At 36.9% G+C, this 18075-nt stretch overlaps 2 protein-coding genes across 4 annotated transcripts; both read right to left on the bottom strand.

The window, feature by feature from the left end:
- Positions 1-13250: 13250 nt before the first annotated feature.
- LOC106352287 (U-box domain-containing protein 33-like) lies at positions 13251-15314 on the bottom strand. Of its 3 annotated transcripts, none has more exons than XM_022701014.2 (7): positions 15154-15283; positions 14896-15089; positions 14349-14470; positions 14146-14267; positions 13962-14066; positions 13635-13854; positions 13251-13518 (listed from the first exon to the last, which is right to left on the bottom strand). In XM_022701014.2, the coding sequence occupies exons 2-7, from the start codon at positions 15083-15085 to the stop codon at positions 13423-13425; spliced, it is 855 nt and encodes a 284-aa protein (XP_022556735.2). In that variant the 5' UTR covers positions 15086-15089; positions 15154-15283; the 3' UTR covers positions 13251-13422. The 3 variants fall into 3 exon arrangements, with proteins under 3 accessions (XP_022556735.2, XP_048609857.1, XP_013647403.2); XM_048753900.1 differs by having other exon boundaries at positions 14896-15086; positions 15154-15269; XM_013791949.3 differs by having other exon boundaries at positions 14896-15314.
- A 173-nt stretch (positions 15315-15487) lies between these two features.
- On the bottom strand, positions 15488-17721 carry LOC106350800 (U-box domain-containing protein 36-like). The gene is made up of 8 exons (XM_048755734.1): positions 17714-17721; positions 17511-17573; positions 16869-17391; positions 16666-16787; positions 16481-16585; positions 16234-16384; positions 15888-16145; positions 15488-15797 (listed from the first exon to the last, which is right to left on the bottom strand). Exons 1-8 carry the CDS (start codon positions 17719-17721, stop codon positions 15609-15611), a joined length of 1419 nt encoding a protein of 472 aa, XP_048611691.1. The 3' UTR covers positions 15488-15608.
- Positions 17722-18075: the final 354 nt, after the last annotated feature.

Raw genomic sequence — 18075 nt, forward strand, 5'->3', positions numbered from 1 at the left:
ATCTGTTTTGGATTCGCATCGATACCGCAGTATGTGACCAAGTAGCCGAGGAATTCCCCTGATGCCACGGCGAATCTACATTTTGTCGAGTTGAGCTTCATGTTATGGGAATTTAATTGCGCGAAACACTCTTCGAGATGTGACACGTGATCTTTTGCTTTGAGGGATTTGACGAGTCGTTGGTAAGTTGCACCGGCGTTTTTGAGGCCGAAGGGCATTACCTTATAGCAATAAGTTCCGCGATCGGTAATGAACGCAGTCTTCATCCTAATTTGATTATAACCTGAGAAGGCATCCATGAAGGATAAAAGTTCGTTGCCCGCTGTTGCCTCTACCAATCGATCGATATGTGGTAGAGGGAAGCTATCCTTTGGACATGCTTTGTTTAGGTCGGTAAAATCCACGCAAACTCGCCACTTCCCGTTTTTCTTTTTGACTACTACAGGGTTGGCGAGCCAGTCTGGGTATCTTACTTCTGTTATCGACCCAACTTTAAGCAATTTTTCGATCTCATCGTTTACTGCGGCAGCACGTTCGGGTCCTAGCTTCCGCCTTTTCTGCTTGATGGGTTTGAATGTTGGGTCGATATTCAACTCGTGACATGTTATGTTAATGTCGATCCCCGGCATATCTTCCGCAGCCCATGCGAATGTATTGAGGTTCTTTTTAAGACAGGATATGAGTTCTGTTCTTAAAGGCTCGCGGAGATTGGCTCCAATCTCGACGCAGCATTCCGGAAAGGCTTCGTCGAGACAGATCGTCACCACGGGTTGGCTCGCGTTTTTCGTCTAGGGCTGCGATGTTGCGAGATTGCCAGAAGAGTTCCGCTGAATCTTGACCTCGTGTATCTTTTCTGGAGGTCTTTTTCTCCACTTTTCTAGGAGTGATCTCGAGGATTGGTTTTTTTCGTTTCAGTTCTGCGGCGAAGCAAACCTGTGAGACTCTCGGATTTCCCCATATTACCTCGACTCCGTTAGGGGTCGGAAACTTGAGGCAAAGATGGTACGTTGATGGGATTGCGCGCATGGCGTTTAGCCATGGCGTCCCCATGATAACGTTGTAAGATGCGGGATGGTCAATGACTAGAAACTCTGTGACGTTCGTCACGGTTCCGGCTTTGACAGCGAGATTAATCGATCCGTAGGCCATGGTTATTTCCCCCGAAAGTCCCAGCAGTGGGCTTGGGTATTTTGTGACTTCGGATTGATTGATCCCCATTTTTTCGAGCGTTTCTTTGAAGATGATATCGGCCGAACTACCGGTGTCGATAAGCACCCTAGCGACGTCGATATCTCGAATTGTCAACTCGATGACAAGGAGGTCGTTTCGAGGTTTGGCCCGATCGACCGTTGCTCCCCCCTTGAATGAGATGACGTTCGCGCACGTCGAGTCTTGCATATCGTTTCTGATCGTTGAGTGGTTTTTGCGGGTTAGATTGATCCGTATCCCCCTCCTTCTAGCGCCAAACTGTGGGAACCGAAATTCGCACAGTCGATTTCCGTTTAAATAAGGAAACTAGGAAAACCCTAATTTCCCAGAGGACCCGGATATCTGCTAATTACCACACGTCAAGCAATAAGAACACGAGAATAACAACGATAAGAATAAGAAATCAAAAAAAGAGAGCAAAGTAGATCTTATTCCGAATCTGCGTATGAGCGTTTACAACAAGGTATAAGCCTGGGCTCGAGAGCTGTCGGCGAGATTCCTAGTTCTAGCAACCCTAAGACGGCTAAACCTAATTGAGTCGCAGCTCGAAATAACAAAAACGGAAAAATGCCTAAATTGCTCTAAGTGCTAAGTTTGCTCTGAAAAAGTCTCCCCCTCCATGCTCCTCGCCTAGGACTCCTTATATACTAACTCCAAGGTCGGTTTACGCTTTTACTCTTCTGCCCTTAAGCCGTCATAGCATACAAATGGAGATATTCCATTTTTCCCGATCTTCCAATTGTCTTCAAAACTTTCGTATCTATCCGCGGAAACTTGACATTTATCCTTCCTTGTGGACCAAGCGTAAACCGTGCTGCGGTTTACGGGCTTTTTGTTAAGAAATCATAGGATGGGCCTCGAGTCATGTTTTAGATCCCTTTGGGCCGTCTTCCGACCCGACACGTTTACTACGAATTATTTTTGATAAAGAACGAACTTTCCGCGGTTTCTAATCCGCGAAGTTTGATTGATGGATTTGAATAGCGGAAAAAAATGGATTGAGCTTGCTACGGTCTTCGGGAGATATCATTCGAAGGTTTGACGAGAATGCATGGATTGATGTCGTATCGATGTTCAAAAGGATTCGATCGCTACACAGCGACTGAACTTCGGCTCGAGCCCGGTTGCTACGTAGCGACTGAGCGCGACGATCGTTCGGTCGCTACGTAGCGACCGAGCGGGGCGAGCGCTCGGTCGCTACGTAGCGACCGAGCGGGACGATCGCTCGGTCGCTACATAGCGACCGAGCGGGACGATCGCTCGGTTGCTACGTAGCGACCGAGAAGGACGATCGCTCGGTCGCTACGTAGCGACCGAGCTTTGGCTCGAGCTCGGTCGCTATGTAGCGACCGAGTGGGACGAGCGCTCGGTCGCTACGTAGCGACCGAGCTGGGGCTCGAGTTCGGTCGCTACGTAGCGACCTGTTTCGAGCTTTCGTCGGACATCTCGATTCTTTCTTCCGTAAAGCTTTTTCGTAAGGAAGAATCTATTTGGAAAAGTACTCTTCGGAGAAATTCTTATTTTCTTCCTCGGATGTTTTGAATGTTAAATTTGTCGTAACCGTTTTTGACCCCAACAAATACTAGTCCACCCCAAAACATGCCTAGCATGGGCGGGTTTCACACCTGCTGTCGGCATAACACATACTTGACACAATTATCCCTAGGAAAGACCTAAGGGACAAGACTCCTATCCAAAACTAAACAATACTCAGGAGTCTACCACACTAACCACTAGTACTCGTAGTCTGGCCTATATGGCATAGGACCCGTAGTACCAACATCACAACCAGGAGATCGGCCTATATGGCCAAAGAACCCCTAGACAACAACATACCACAATCCCTGCACAAACAATAATCACTACCAAGCAATCATCAATAAGGCATGTCTAATCCATAACTAATAAACTAAGTAGTAAATAATCAAGACATGCATCTCATCTCAATCTCAATTCAACTATAATCGATCATCCTAGTCCTAGTCAGGTTATTATCTCAGTCTTAATTCCATTTCATCTTAGCTTAGCCCATGCTAAACTGAGTCCGGTTTAATAAATAATCCTAAGGACTCTATCATGCAACAATGTGAGCATTCTACTCTATATGAATACTCGATCTTCCCTAAGTTCCAAGTGGAACTCAAACAAACCAACTCACAGTGTTCTAGGAGCTTGTCGATCGGAGAGAGCTTAGCCAAAACCCAATGCTGACATCTCGAATGGGCTTGAATGGACCGTTCTGAACTCGGACAGAGCCTCTTCTAGCTTCTGGATGATATCCTCGGACTTCCGGTAGAGTACCTGATCTCGAAAATGCTCTAAAACCCTCGAAATAGCTCCAACCCTTTTACTTTCTTTTTCTACTTCTCTCTCTCTCTCTCTCTCTCTCTCTCTCTCTCTCTCTCTCTCTCTCTCTCTCTCTCTCTCTCTCTCTCTCTAAGCCACGTATTTAAGTGATTTTGGTGTGAGAAGGATGAATTAAACTGAAGGGAGGGTACTGATATTTATAGAAAACTTCGACCAGTAATATCGCACCACCCGAGCGACTATGTGTCAGCCTGCATGCTTCCGGTTGCATGCGCTGCGACACATGCTTCACACATTTCATGAGGCATGTCTCACACACATGCAAGAGAACACCACTCACGTCCAGATGGCTTGCTGCATGGCTGGAGTGAATGCGTCGCGACACACCGCCCTCTGCGTGTTGATTCGCATGCGCAGATCGCAGGTATTGCGACACCTCGAGCTACGACTTGTCAAGCTGCATGTTCAGCACCCATGCACGTCTACACCTCCTCCTTTTTTTGACACTCAGCTGCTGATATGCTAGACAGAACGTCTTGGCCATATGCATAGAGACACCTCGAGCTTCTTGGTCGGTTTACGCGATTTTTGACCCTTCCGGAATATTTTCGACCCGCGATCAATCCCAAATATTTTTCCACTCCCGTTCTGATGCTCTAAATATTTTTAATAGATTCCAGATGAATTCTGATATCCTCTAAAAATATTTCCCGAGCCTCCGGCTTCCTCGAAGAATTTCATAATACCGAAATTAGGGTTTTCGCCCAACTTTGGGTTTTTCCGTCGTGCTTTGATCCCGTCGTGCTTGCTTCCCGTCCTGCTTAATTCCCATCCTGCTTCCAACTTATTATGTCTCCAGAATAATATTTTATTGATACGAAGATTTTCCGAGAAAACTTCGTGATGAAGAAACGTCGGTCTTCAAAAACGTCGAGCTTCTGAAACGTCGTGCTTCCAAAAAATGTTATGCTTCCAAAACGTCCGTCTGATCAATCTAAGACATCTTCTAACTATGATCGAGCAGCTTATTCGACTCATAGTTCCCTCGCGGTCAATTCTTCGACCACCTCGTTCTTCGAAATTTGCCGATCGATCTTTACCGCCCGCGGTTCGACCACCAAGTTGATGTTCGACCAGTCTTCTCTTTTCTTCGAATCATGTCAAGTTTTATGTGATCAAAACTCACCATTCCTCCTGATACTTAGAATCCCAAATGCTCGGCTCCAGATTCTGATTTTTGCTCTCTCGACTATTTTATCCCGAAGGGCGGGTTATCACAGAGTCACTCCAAACTTTGTTGGAATCAGGACCTTATTCTATGATGTGCATTAACCACCCTCGTGCTTTAATTCATCTTATTCAGTGACATTAGCAGAAGTGACAGACGCACATGTAGATTCAGAACACCCTGACATTACATCATCTTGTTCTACAAAAGCTCTCAGCTTGTCGAGGTTACTCTGGAAAGACTTAACTCCATCTAACTTGAACTTAATCTTGACTGCAATTCTTCTTGTTATGGGCGTTGGATTAGGGTTTAACATGATTAACACTCAGGACTTCGTATTCTTTCTATCCATTTTGCTGATCCTGAGTGGCTAGCTCATCTTTAGTTAGTACCCACCTTAAAACCCTAAAGCCTTTGTTCTGCCCTCATGCATTTGTTATTCAGTATCTTATGTGCAGATATGTACAAAAGGGCCGGAGAGGAAAGGATTGACACAGTCTCTTACTCGTTGATGCAACATAATTTTCTGCTAAAGAATAAGGCGGAAAAACATGGAGCAACCGCTCTGCCGCCATTGATCCACCAAAAGAGAAACAAGAATGAATGTGAAGTAAAGAACTCCAGTGGCATGTCGAAAGCAAAAATGTTACCTCCTGCTTCGTCACCATCACCTATGTATTATTCAAAAAAAAAATATTTAGCTTTATGTAATTCAGAATAAGGTGATGAAGGAGGAGAAAATTCCTAAGAAAGACATATGCCACTGGTAAACTAGAAGGAGTATAAAGTGAAGATATGAGAACCATGCAGATCAGAGCGACTATTCCCGAAGAAGAACATGCAAAAACGAGTAGAGGCTGTGGACATCAATGGATCTATCATCTCTTGCAATTTTGCGCGATATCTTGCATCCTCTACGAAATTTGGTAACCCCTAAACACTGATTAGCTCCACTTAAACACAAAAAGGCCTGTTTCATACCTAGACCGTTACTCTATCTAATGCCTGCGATAAGAAGCTCACGCCACTCTTAATTGAATGTAAGGAGTTTTGTCTGGAAAGTTTTAACTTTTGCAGGTCTGAGATACAGAGTATGGAGCCGTTTTGAACAGCAGTCAGTGGGGTTCTTGGTAAGGATGTGTTGTTTTAGCTAAACTCATTGTATTGTTCAGAGATTTGTGGTTATTGTATGGTTGCTGAGAATAGGCGATTTCCCACACTTTCAAACTTTTCTCTCGGTTCTTGGTACTTGATTTTGTTTGAGGACAAACAAGGATCCAAGTCTGGGGGAGTTGATATATTATGTTTTTGGCACAATATATGTATGTCTTACTAATAGTTTTCAAGGTTTTATCGAGTCTTTTTAGTTCCTTTGAGTCATTACAGGTCTGGAATTGCATTGGATGGGAGATAACCCAGCTTGAGGAAAAGAGGAAAAAAAGAGTGTGATTTGGAGTCTTTCGCGCAGAACAGTCGAGCGGAGCAGCCTGGGTGCCTGCTCCAGCGGCAGAGATAAAAAAAAAAGGAAGTTTCCAAATATTTCGGGATTTGCCCTAGATTTCCTATTTTTTTCCTATAGCCGCCTGTGGCTCCTATATATATAGTCTCCTATTATTTACTTGAGACCTACCTTAGTTTTTACGCAAGAAAAGACCTGAGAGAGCTTTGATTTTAGCGATTGCTACTTGTAAGGGAGAAGGCCTCATCTATCTCATAGAGAAGATTATCATGAACCCTCTGATTTCTATTATCTATTATATGCAGTATTATTCAGAAATCATGTTTCTTTGTTCTTGTGTTATGTCTGAGTAGTCAGCGAGTTAGTTTAGGGTTCTAGAGTTTTGGATTCGTAAACTAAGGCATAAATAAGTCATCTTAAGATTGTCTACATTCATATCTGTTCTTATTGCTTGCATTGAACTGATCACTTAGTGCATGAATTAGGGTTAATCAATTTAGCTAACTGTTGGTTGATAACTTGATATGATTTGAATGAGCTTTGGATCCCTAGTCAGCGAGAGTAGATATTAGGGTGTATTGTGAACATATCGGACTTGATCTCTAAAGCTTGCTATCGCGTCTTGATCCAAACGAGAGTTTAGGTATCAAGACCGATCTTCAAAGGAATCAATACCACGACAGTGGGTTGTTTCAACCTGAGTGATCCGAGTTTAGACTTGTGTAAACTGGAATTGAATAATTGCTTGGTTTGCGATTTCCTTACCTAAAGAAGAAATCCTCGACTAGCGCCTTTAATCAAAGCGAAAACAACCTCACTTGTTACTTGTTATTTACGTTACTTTACTCTTTTAAAAACCCCACTTTTGTTTTAGCTTAATTCTGATCCCATAAAGATAAAGTGTGAACTGGTCCTCTCGAATTGAATCTAAAGATATTACAATTACACAGTTAACTTGACACAGACAAAGACTCAATTTTAGTTTATACACAAGTTATGTTTTGCTGACATTTGATGCCAGTGATTGATGAATCCTTGACACATATCCTAATGTTATTTATAGGCTAAAAGCTCAACGAAAAAGAATAACAAAAACTTGGAAGAGAACGAGAAGCTTTCATATGTTCAGAGCTCGCAGTGGTGAAGCAACAGATAGCCATAGCTTGGCAGAACGAGTAACTTAACCAGTGGATTAATTTCTAATTCATTACTAATGTTCGATTATAAGCAAGAAGGGAGAAGATTAATACACGGATGAAGCTGCTACAGGAACTGGTTCCAGGCTGTGATAAGGTTTGTTTCTCAGATAATGACTTGCGATCAATACGCTAATTAATCTTTAGGTTTTCGATTGTGCTTAACGACATAATAGATTCTTAATAGATTCACCTAAAAGTAAGAATATTGAATAGTTTTGATGATATAGTTTCTTTTTGTTAACTAATCAACACAAAAAGTGGATTGCTTAATTGTTTTTTTTATGAAGAAGAGTGGTCTCTGGTGTGCCAAAGTGGCCTTGAAGGTCTTAACTTTATTATTTCTGTGTTGGGAGAAGTATGTTCACAGGAAAAATTTTGGCTTGAAATCAGAATGCAGCCTTCGTCAAGAAGATAACAATAAAAATTCTGGAAATGACTTAAGATACGATTTGAGTAGGGATAGATTAATCTTTTTGCACATACTCTGTATTTTTTTTTGTAAAACAAACCTAGCAATGGCTAAGTAGAGCGGCCAATGTCTCTGCAGGTGCCTTCAAAGGTGATGGAGCAGACAATGCAGAAGAAGAGAACAATGATTTCTTCTATGATTCCGAAAGTGACCACGTCGATTATGTAATTAAAATTTTGTTATTCTTATTTGTACTTTCAAGCTTCTGTTTCTATATATCAGATAGAAATTTTTTTTATGAGATTCAGTGAGTTTAGAGACTTTGATGATTCTGAGTGACACTTCTGGATTGTTTGGAAGGTCTCAACTTTTCGGATGGGGCTAATGTGTAATTCTCTTTTTTGTTTTTTTCTTTTCTTTTTGCTACAACTAACGTGTAATTCTCAATCTCTCAAACCTTCATATGCTTTTATCAAGGAAACACAAGAAACTAGAAAACATGGAAATTGCATTTTTGTTATATTCTGCTCATTAACTAATAATTGTTTTCTAAAATTTTCGTCAAGACCATCCATGAAGAACACACCATGTTAGAGATATAAAAAAAATTCACAAATCACAGTGACTACCAAACAGATAAATAACTTGAATGTTTTTTTTTATTAATAACTTGAATGTTATTTGGCCAATTACAGGAGTACAAGACCAACAGCTACATGTCACCCAAACAACATTTAAACTGGATCGGACTCATGCCACTAATAAATATTTGAGCAACATATGCCACCGTATGGTCTCCGTATACCTTTTCTAATTTCTGGATAAAATTTCAAACATTACCTTTTTTTACACATTTCAAACATTACTTTGACTTCTTCCTAATTATGAATCCGGATTTGAAGTGTGAATTAAATGTTAATAGTTGTAAACGTTGGCAAAATCCAAAAAATAATACAACCTTCCTACTTAAAAAATATGTTACATAGGCACGCAAAATGCATCACACAACTTTACAAAAAACAGGATGCAAGATAACCATAACAATAACAAGATTTTGATCCGTACATTCGTGCAGATAACTTTTCATTTTATAAAATGTAGTGATTTTGATATTATCACAAATTTTTTAAATATATAATTTACATTTTAGTATTATATATTGCGTACTCTATAATTACTTGGTTAGATTTCTTATCTGACATTAATATATTCGCATGCCAATATATTTCTTATCCTACAGTTTGCATACACCTGATTTTTGAGTTATAGTTAAAATTTATTTAATTAGTATCGTTAATGAATTACTAAAATTTTAATGTTTTCAAATAGCATATTTTGTAGTAACACTTAAACTAATGGTTAGTTATATAACATCATATTTTTGTATATAATTAGTTTTAGATAATATATTGTTCTGATTTCCAAATAAATAAATAGAAAATATATAGTTTTAGATATAACACTTTAACATATGATGAATTTTTTTTGTATAAAAATATTATATAATTTACGAATTTTAATCCTTTAAAAAGTGAATGATATTTTATTTATTTATTTAAATGAAAGTGATTTTTAAAATATGTTAATTTATAAATTTAATATAATTTTTATTAATAAATTCATATATTATTTCTAACATAATATAATATAGACAACAACTATTTTTTTAATAAAAAATAGTATATATTTTTTTTTAAAGATAAAATTTATTTCATTTATTTATAATAATATTATATTACTAATTAAAAATGAATAAATGCACTTATTAAAAAAAATTAACACTTATTGTAAGTTTTGTTAGATTTTTTCTTAACTGATTTTGCTATAGTTAAAAGTGAAATTTGCTATAGTTAAAAGTGAAATTTAAATTTACATTTAAAATTAAATTATTATTAATATATTTATAATTATGAATAATATTAAATTTTTGTATATAATTATTTTAGATAATATATTGTTTTGATTTTCAAATAAATAAATAAATAGATAATATATAGTTGTAGATGCAACACTTTAACATGTGTTGAGTTTTTTTGAATAAAAATATTATATAATTTATGAATTTTAATCCTTTGAAAAAGTGAATGATATTTTATTTATTTATTTAAATGAAAATGATTTTTAAAATAAGTTAATTTACTAATTTATTATAATATAAATAACCATAATACTACAAACCTCAACATAAATAAATTAACTCCATAGTAACCATTTTGAAAAATTTATCAACATATCCCGCGTGAAGCGCGGGTTTTTCCTAGTAAAAATTAAAATAGATCAATGTCGATTATTTAAAAAATTCCTCATGATTGTCACTAATTTATTTGCCTAATTACTAACTGCTACGAGCCTACGAACAAAACTCCAGTTGAGATGATCTTGCACTTGCCAGGATAAGATGCACATACGTACATTATGCATCATTCCCAACTCAGATGGTAATAATTCTGTAATCTTTATTCATAAAAAGGGTTTATATGTGTGTTATTATCATTTCAATATCGTCTAATAATTGTCATCAAAACTGAAAATTTTTATCGAACAAGTGAATAAAAAACACTTATACCATCACAACAATTAAAAAAAGGGTTGGTTCTCTCCTACGACTGTATTTTATTCTTGGGTTTTTAGTGATTTAAACCCCAACTATTTTTAGATCTGATGAAAACCTCTAATGTTTTTAAACCCTTAACTATTAAACCGTTAATGTCGTTGGTTTACCGTCTGTCAATAAAATCGTCCTTTCAAAACGAAAACCCGTTAAATTTAAACGCATCATTTCATATAAAAACATAAACAACATGAGATTCTTACAATCAACAGATATTTAAGTGATTTAAATCCCCAACTATTTTTAAACCGGATGAAAAATCCTGAACTCAAATTTTATGTTTATAAACCCTCAACTATTAAATCTTTAATGTCTTTAACCCTCTATAAATAAAGTCGTCTTTTCTAAATAATGACCCGTTAAATTGAAACGCATCATTTAATTTAATCACTGAAACGACATGAAATGCTTAAACACCCCCCCCCTCCCCCCTCCCCCCTTTATCAATGGGTAGGGACGATTATAATTCATACACAAATCAAAAAATTAGGGTTCTTCTTCCTTTTCAAGAACCATCGAAGGTGAGATAAATCAAAAGGTTGTGTTGTTTCTAAGGGCATCTACATCTTTACTCCATATTTTACTCTAGAATGGAGTGAAAAATTGAGCAATGAACAAAAAATAAAAGATGATTCCATTAATAGAGTAAGACTTTTATTTTTTGTTCATTACTCCATTTTGGAGCAAAATATGGAGTGGGGATGAAGATGATCTAATCATAATTCTTTCTCTCCTGTTCATTTACTTAACATTCCAAAATTCACCTTTTTATACTCAAGTCTATCTGGCTGTCCACCTCCTATAGAAACACCAAAGCTTTTTGACTTATCTCACTTTCGATGGTTCTTGAAAAGGAAAAACAACCCGATTTTTTTTTTGGGATGAATCGTGATTATCCCTGCCCATTGATAAAGGTGGTTTAAAGCATCTCGTGTCGTTTATGTGATTAAATAAATGTTGCGTTTCAATTTAACGGGTCCCTGTTCAGAAAAGACGCATTTGTTTACGGAGGGTTAAAGGTACTAACAGTTTAATAGTTGAGGGTTAAAAAATATAAATTTTTAGTTGGAGATTTTCTATCCGATTAAAAAATAGATGGAGGTTTAAATCACTAAAATATCCATTAATTGTACGCATCTAGTGTCGTTTAAGTGATTATATGAAACACTGCATTTCAATTTAACGGGTTTCCATTTAGAAAAGACGATTTTATTGAGGGATGGTTAACGACATTAACGGTTTAATAGTTGAAAACTTAAAAACATAAAATTTTAGTTGGAGATTTTCCATCCGATTTAAAAACAGTTGGGAGTTTAAATCATTAAAAATCCTTTATTCTTCTCCAAAACATAATCCTCATTTATAATTCATACTCTACTTCTACCATTCTGCATATATTAATATGTGAGAATATAAAATATTATTTGTTTAAAAAAAAATAGAGTTGTAGTGTTCTGTATTTGCCAAATAGGAAAGACAAGGTTGAAGAAAACAAAAAGCTCAGTGGTTGCTAATTGCTATATTATCTTTAAAGTGGGCCAGACACTCTTGTACCGCATCCTCTGGATCATTCTTGATCACCATATTATTTCTTCAACTTATCACCATGACATGTTTAAAGTGTTAGCAACCATACTTAGAAAGTTCATGAGTTAAAATCATATAAACTTTTTTCCAAACTAGAATGTTTTTATTAGGTGGGGATTACTTACAAAGTGTGTTTTCAAAAAAATAATTGAATTGTATTTTTAAAAAGGCCAGCCTGGAGTTAAAATTCACAATAGTATAGTAGAGCCAACTCTAAACCAAAAATGTTGAAACATTACGTAAAATCTCTGACCACCAAAAGAAGACCGACCATGAAGCCCCATGGTGCATAGAGAAAAAAAAGTATGTGTAAAATAGTTTTGGACTTTCTCTTGGAAAATATAAATTAAGTATTCATAACCGTCCAGTCCATCCTCGACGTGACACATTGCAAAACATATCTAAAGCCTCCATTCACCTAATGCCATTTGTCCCTTCAGTCAGTATATATAATTTAGAGAAATGGTTTTTCTATTGTTCTGGTTGATATTCATGATTGCATTGTAGCCGCCACCCCCTCCTTTGCGCCATCGTCCCATTTTCTTAAAGTGAAAATCACTCATTAACCAATGTTTTTTTCTTCGAGAGAAAACTTACTAGCCAATGTTCAGCTTGTTTTCTATTACTGCAGATTTCATCAAGTGTCTGGACATTCAAATAAAGTTTACATGAGGTGTTTCCATTGGAAACAAATAGTGACAAGGCCGAGCTTATACCAGAAGACTTGCTCTTTCTAATCAATGTATGAAAGTAATATGGACATCATTAAACAAGATGTAAGCTTAACTGGATTGGACTTTGTTGTCTGATCATTTACTACGCACTTGGATGTTTGGTTAACTTGCTAGTTATCTCATGGCTAAACTAGTATTTAGTGAGGGCAGCGAGAATGACCGTTAGAGAGTCTATTATGTATGGATATTTTCTCAAGTCCATATAGTTTGCACTCCAAGCAACGAAGTGCTCAAATTGTTGATGAGACTGCCTCCAACTTGGGAGGAACACCTAACTTACTTAGTATGGAAGATGATATTTTTTTCACCTAAGACTGAGTTTGAAGATATTTATATTTAGATGATGAAATTTAACCAGCTTTGAAGGAAATGCTTGATAGGTAAGTATCACTTGTTATTTTAAACTATTCATTGTTTGGTCAACACTCCTCCAAATATAACTTCTAACATATATATCTAGCTAGAGACCTTCATCAAGTTGCGCAGAAGCCACTTAGTAAAATTAAATAAAATAAAGGTGAACTGCATGTTATAAATATGAAGAAACGTCTTTAGCATCACAAGTCTCCCATAACATGATCATCAGCTTCATCTAACGCGAATGGGCTGTACAAATACTACATACGTCGTATTTACACATATGATCAAGATCTTTGCACCTTTTCAGGTAAGGGTGGGGTCACTCAGGCTGCTTTTGGTTTTGGATGGCAAGCCTGTGCAAGAGTTTGGTGGAGTTGATCAGGAAGGTTATCATGCCTAGTCCCATCCCGCTGCACTGGTGGATTACAGCAGCATAAGCAACTCATGAGTCACGGCGAAATGCAAAGGAAAGAAAGAAAAGTAACAAACAAACTAAAAGGATTATCTCTTGTTCAAAGTCACTGGGCTTACAGGTAAAGAGGGAGGAGGTGAGTGGTTTGATAATGTCTCTTCCGTTATAATTGATGAAACTTCATCTATATCTATACTTGATGAAGCTTCAGATCCTCCGTAGTATGACGATGTACTAGCTGACCGACATGAGCTGGTTCTTGATATTCTCTCCTCTTCTTCTTCTCCTTCCTCCACCTCGCTAGATAAGAGGGCTTGGACTTCATTTATTATAGGTTCCCTACATTGGTTGCACACATGTCTAAGTTATAAAACATCAACTGCTGTCTCTATGTATATATATATATATATATATCTGTATGGAAAAAGAGTGACACTGGCTTGAACCTTGTATGGATGAGATGTCCTTTGCAGACAAACCGAATGTGACAAGTCACGGATGCTTGTTGGCAGACAAAGATGGCTTTCCTCGATCTCAAATTCACCATTTTCCTGCAAATTGATAAACCACCAATGTCAAAACTCAAGAGATGTGTAAAAAGAAAGAGGCTGGAGCCTAAGACAACAATACGTTGAATAGTGTTTGTCTGCAGCTGCTCCCATTACAAACTTCTTGACTCTGTTCCGAGAAATCATCTGCACTATTCCCTTCTCTATCGAGTCCATTTCAACGCACAGCTTCTCTGCGTGGACCTGCAAAACCGATCCCCTTTAGGAATGGCAGAAACTTCATATCTCATATTCGTATTTGCATGCATACATACACATACATACCCTTTTCTGCAGGCAAATTCTAAGGTACTCATCAAGAATCTTGTCTGTGTTGGCCTTTTCTTTTTCTCTGTATGCTCTCACTAACTCTTCATCTACCGTTGCAGCATGAAATTTGGTACCCACTGGAAGAGAAAAAAGAGCAGTTAAAAGTCAAAATCTTTAAGCTCTTTTTAATATCACAGATTGTTTATGTTTTTAGTGAGAAAAATATGCAGTTTTGGCGGAAAATCTCGATTTTGATATTTTGAGACAAAAATTCGATTTTGCGGTTTCGGCGGAAAACTTCTGATGAGAAAATTAATTTTGTGGTTTATATTTAAATTTTGTATAAATGATGTGAAGCAAAATAAATTGGCTAAAACTTAGCCTTGTAAAAAAACAAGGGCTAATTATATGTTTTACCCCTTTTTAGCTCTGTTTCAAAAGTCATATAGTTTATAATTAAAGATTTTGATACATGACTAAAGTAACCTTGACATCCCTAATCACAGCCATTGAATCTCTGGAACTTAGGAGTTGTTGAGCAAGGGGGAGAGAAAGAACTTACAAACAGGAATCATTTGAGCAGGTTGGTGAATAAGAACGATACAGATCTTGCTTCCTTCAGAGTTATCTATAGCCCATGTGAGATTTGACCTGTTCTTGGCAGTTTCGTTCCCTACAGCAACATATATTCTCTCCTCTGCTGCTTCCTCCTCCTCCTCCATGTTGTTCTCTCTTGCTCCCTGAAACTCCATACTTCTGGGGAAAAGTGTTGTAAAATCTTGAGACTGGTTCGTTTAAGACAAGAGACTTATTTTTTTACCTTCTTCCCAAATGTTCAGATATATTTGGGAATCAAGAAAGAAAAGATCCGATGGAAGCATGTGTCTACCCTTTCTTGTGTTGCTCCGTTCTTTCGGATATTCCATCTGGAGTTTGTATATCTATTATTATTTCTTGTGACTTATCAAACTCAAGGAGATTAGTCAATGTCGTTTATACATATAAAATATAAACATATTTGAGTTGAACTTTGAAAAATTGCACCATATGATAATAATATTATATAGAAATCAATCAGATTTTTCATCAATGAATATGCCAGAGGTCATATTTTATCTGGTAGTATATTTTATGTTTAAATAAAATTCATAGTATTAATGAAAAAATAATGATTTACAAAATAATATCATAAATAGATAAAGATTATTACAAAAGACTTGGACTCATACCAGCCAACACCGGCTAGTGTTAGGACAAGGAGTTAATGCTAATGTTTCAGGAGCTTGATGCTTGAAGCCATTCTTGGATTGCAGATCGAGGAGCAAGATTTGGAACCAAGCTGGTGTGAGGAAGGCTCTTGTTAGTCATTGGAGAAGTCTCATGTTCTCTCTCAAACCAACTACTTATGGCTTCCCCTTCATATGTAAAACCATCTGCTGCTACATGTGGATCCTCCATCACATCCTACAAACAAATTTCTGGTTATGACTTATCTTATGATTATAACAGTTTGATTATGCCATTTTCATTGATCTTTGCATTAATGGCTCTTACTTGTGTAATGGGGCATATGAAGTACTGAGGTGGTCCATGGTTCTTGCGGTTACTACTCAGTTTTGATACTTCTTTAAGCTCTATCTTCAACTCTTCTTGTTCTTGTCTAAGTCTTCTCACTGCTTCCATTGATAAGGTGTATTTGTATTGAAGCTTTCTTATCATCTTCTCAAGTTCTTCTTTTGTTGTTCTCAGTGCATTCTCTGTTTCTTTCTTACATTTCAGCTCACTGATATACACATTTTCTGACTGTTTAGCCTACATTTTGTTAAGAGATATAGTTAGAAAAAGTTTGATGCTTCCAGTCCAAGCAAAAAAAACATGTTGGAGGAACTTATATATGTACCCTTTTGATTGCATCAGATACTTGAATCCTATCATCATCTTTGACCATACTTGAGCTTGGAAAACTTTCAGTTCCTTTAGTTATCTTAGATTGGCTCAAAGAATTTGAAGATGCACATTCTAAATACAAGTCATCTCTTCTCCTACCTTCCCTGTATTGATATCAATCAAAAATAACTTGTGAGACAAGTTATTCACAAGAAAAACTCAATGAGACAAAGACCATTCCTGCTCCAATTTGGCCAAACCTTGAACATATTAAGTATCCCTTGCATGTAAACCATATATGACAAGTAGCAGGGGCTTCTCTGCGAATGTAAATAGCTTTCTTGGACTGCAAGTCTCTCATTCTCCTGCAAACAGTCTTTACTTGATCAATACATCCAAACTTAAGATAGTAAAAAGTTGAGTACATGCTAGTTAAACCATTTACATTGAATAGTGTCTATCAGCTGCTGCTCCCATGACAAGTTTCTTAACTCCGCGGTTAGAAATCAATTGGAGGATACCTTCCTCTACTGAATCCATTTCGATGTATATCGTCTCTGCACTGACCTAATTCACAAGTTAACTTGAACTTTAGGAATCAAACATCTCTTGTACAATCAAAAACATATGGATAATTAGTAATAGTACCTGCATTTGCCTGCATATATTAAGGTACTTGTCTACAATCTTATGTGCTCTCTCCTTCTCTTTTCTACAAAGCCGCAGTTTCTGGACATAGACGATGCAAAACCCTCTGCCTCCACTGTTCTGTATCGCCCAAACGAGGCTAGACTTGTTTTCCAGGTCTCTCCCTGTCACCGCTACATAGATCTTATCATCCATCACCATATCTCTCTTGCTAGTCTCCACTGATTCACTGCCACAGAATCTTAAAGAGCCGACCGTTTTCACCGTTTCCTGGAGCGCAATCTTTAATGTTATCTCACTCCAGTCCAAATAAAGAAACAGAGTATTTTGCAGAAACAAGATTTGATCTATCAGTAGTAATTTATTTATAGCCTTATCACATAAAGATATATATATATATAGGAAACTTAAAATAATGGATAAGGTTCTGATTTTCAATGAGCCGACCAAAGAATTTGAAGTGATGGTTCGTGTCTTCGTCAAGATAAATGTCTGAACGTTAAGGAAAGTGAGATCGTAATTTCTGGTATACGTGAAAAATAAAACTTAGACATTCTTCAGGTTTGATGTCGTCAAAACTCAGAAGCTAACGTATGGTTTGCTTACTTCACCGCCAATTTTCACATGTTTTGACTGTTATACCCCTGATAGTCAACCGGTTTTAACGACCTGGTCTCATTAGCCGCGTAGTGATTAAGCTTTGCGCTTTAAATGTTTTAATTCAAGATCATTAAGCAAACAAGCTCCGTCCACAGTTCTTAAATACTCAAAGGAAATAATTGTTCGATTGCATGTGAAAAGGATAGTTTCAATTGTTCAAACAAATACATCATAAGTGAGATCACCAATTCATAGTTGAATGGGTTACACCACCAATGTGCAGAACAGGTTTTTCATATTAGGATAGAATCAATAGAAAGTTTTAAACACCAATAATACACTTCTGACGTATCCATACGGGTTGGGATACATAAAATTATTTTTTGGTACTCGTTACCTGATTCGAACAAAAAAATCTGAATATCCGTAACTAGCAAAACAAATACTAATATATGATATACAAAAAACAATCAAATCAAAAATACTAAAATTTTAAGAACGAATATTTGATCTAATCCGTTATATGCATATATACATACATTAAATAATTATATTATTATATCTTTTTGTCATATATATTATTATATCTTATGTTAAGTTTTATAAT

Source organism: Brassica napus, chromosome C4, assembly GCF_020379485.1.
Source record: "Brassica napus cultivar Da-Ae chromosome C4, Da-Ae, whole genome shotgun sequence".
Classification (NCBI taxonomy): domain Eukaryota; kingdom Viridiplantae; phylum Streptophyta; class Magnoliopsida; order Brassicales; family Brassicaceae; genus Brassica; species Brassica napus.

Bases quoted from the DNA above. Each gene is read 5' to 3' on its own strand.
- LOC106352287 (XM_013791949.3), bottom strand. From the start codon at position 15,085: ATGGAGTTTCAGGGAGCAAGAGAGAACAACATGGAGGAGGAGGAGGAA. The intron at 14,268-14,348 runs GTATGTATGTGT...TCGGTTTTGCAG, and splicing joins GAATTTGCCTGCAGAAAAGG to GTCCACGCAGAGAAGCTGTG. The intron at 13,519-13,634 runs GTAAGCCCAGTG...GTAATCCACCAG, and splicing joins CACCTCCTCCCTCTTTACCT to TGCAGCGGGATGGGACTAGG.
- LOC106350800 (XM_048755734.1), bottom strand. The intron at 16,146-16,233 runs GTACATATATAA...AACAAAATGTAG, and splicing joins TATCTGATGCAATCAAAAGG to GCTAAACAGTCAGAAAATGT. The intron at 15,798-15,887 runs GTAAGAGCCATT...ATTTGTTTGTAG, and splicing joins TCATATGCCCCATTACACAA to GATGTGATGGAGGATCCACA.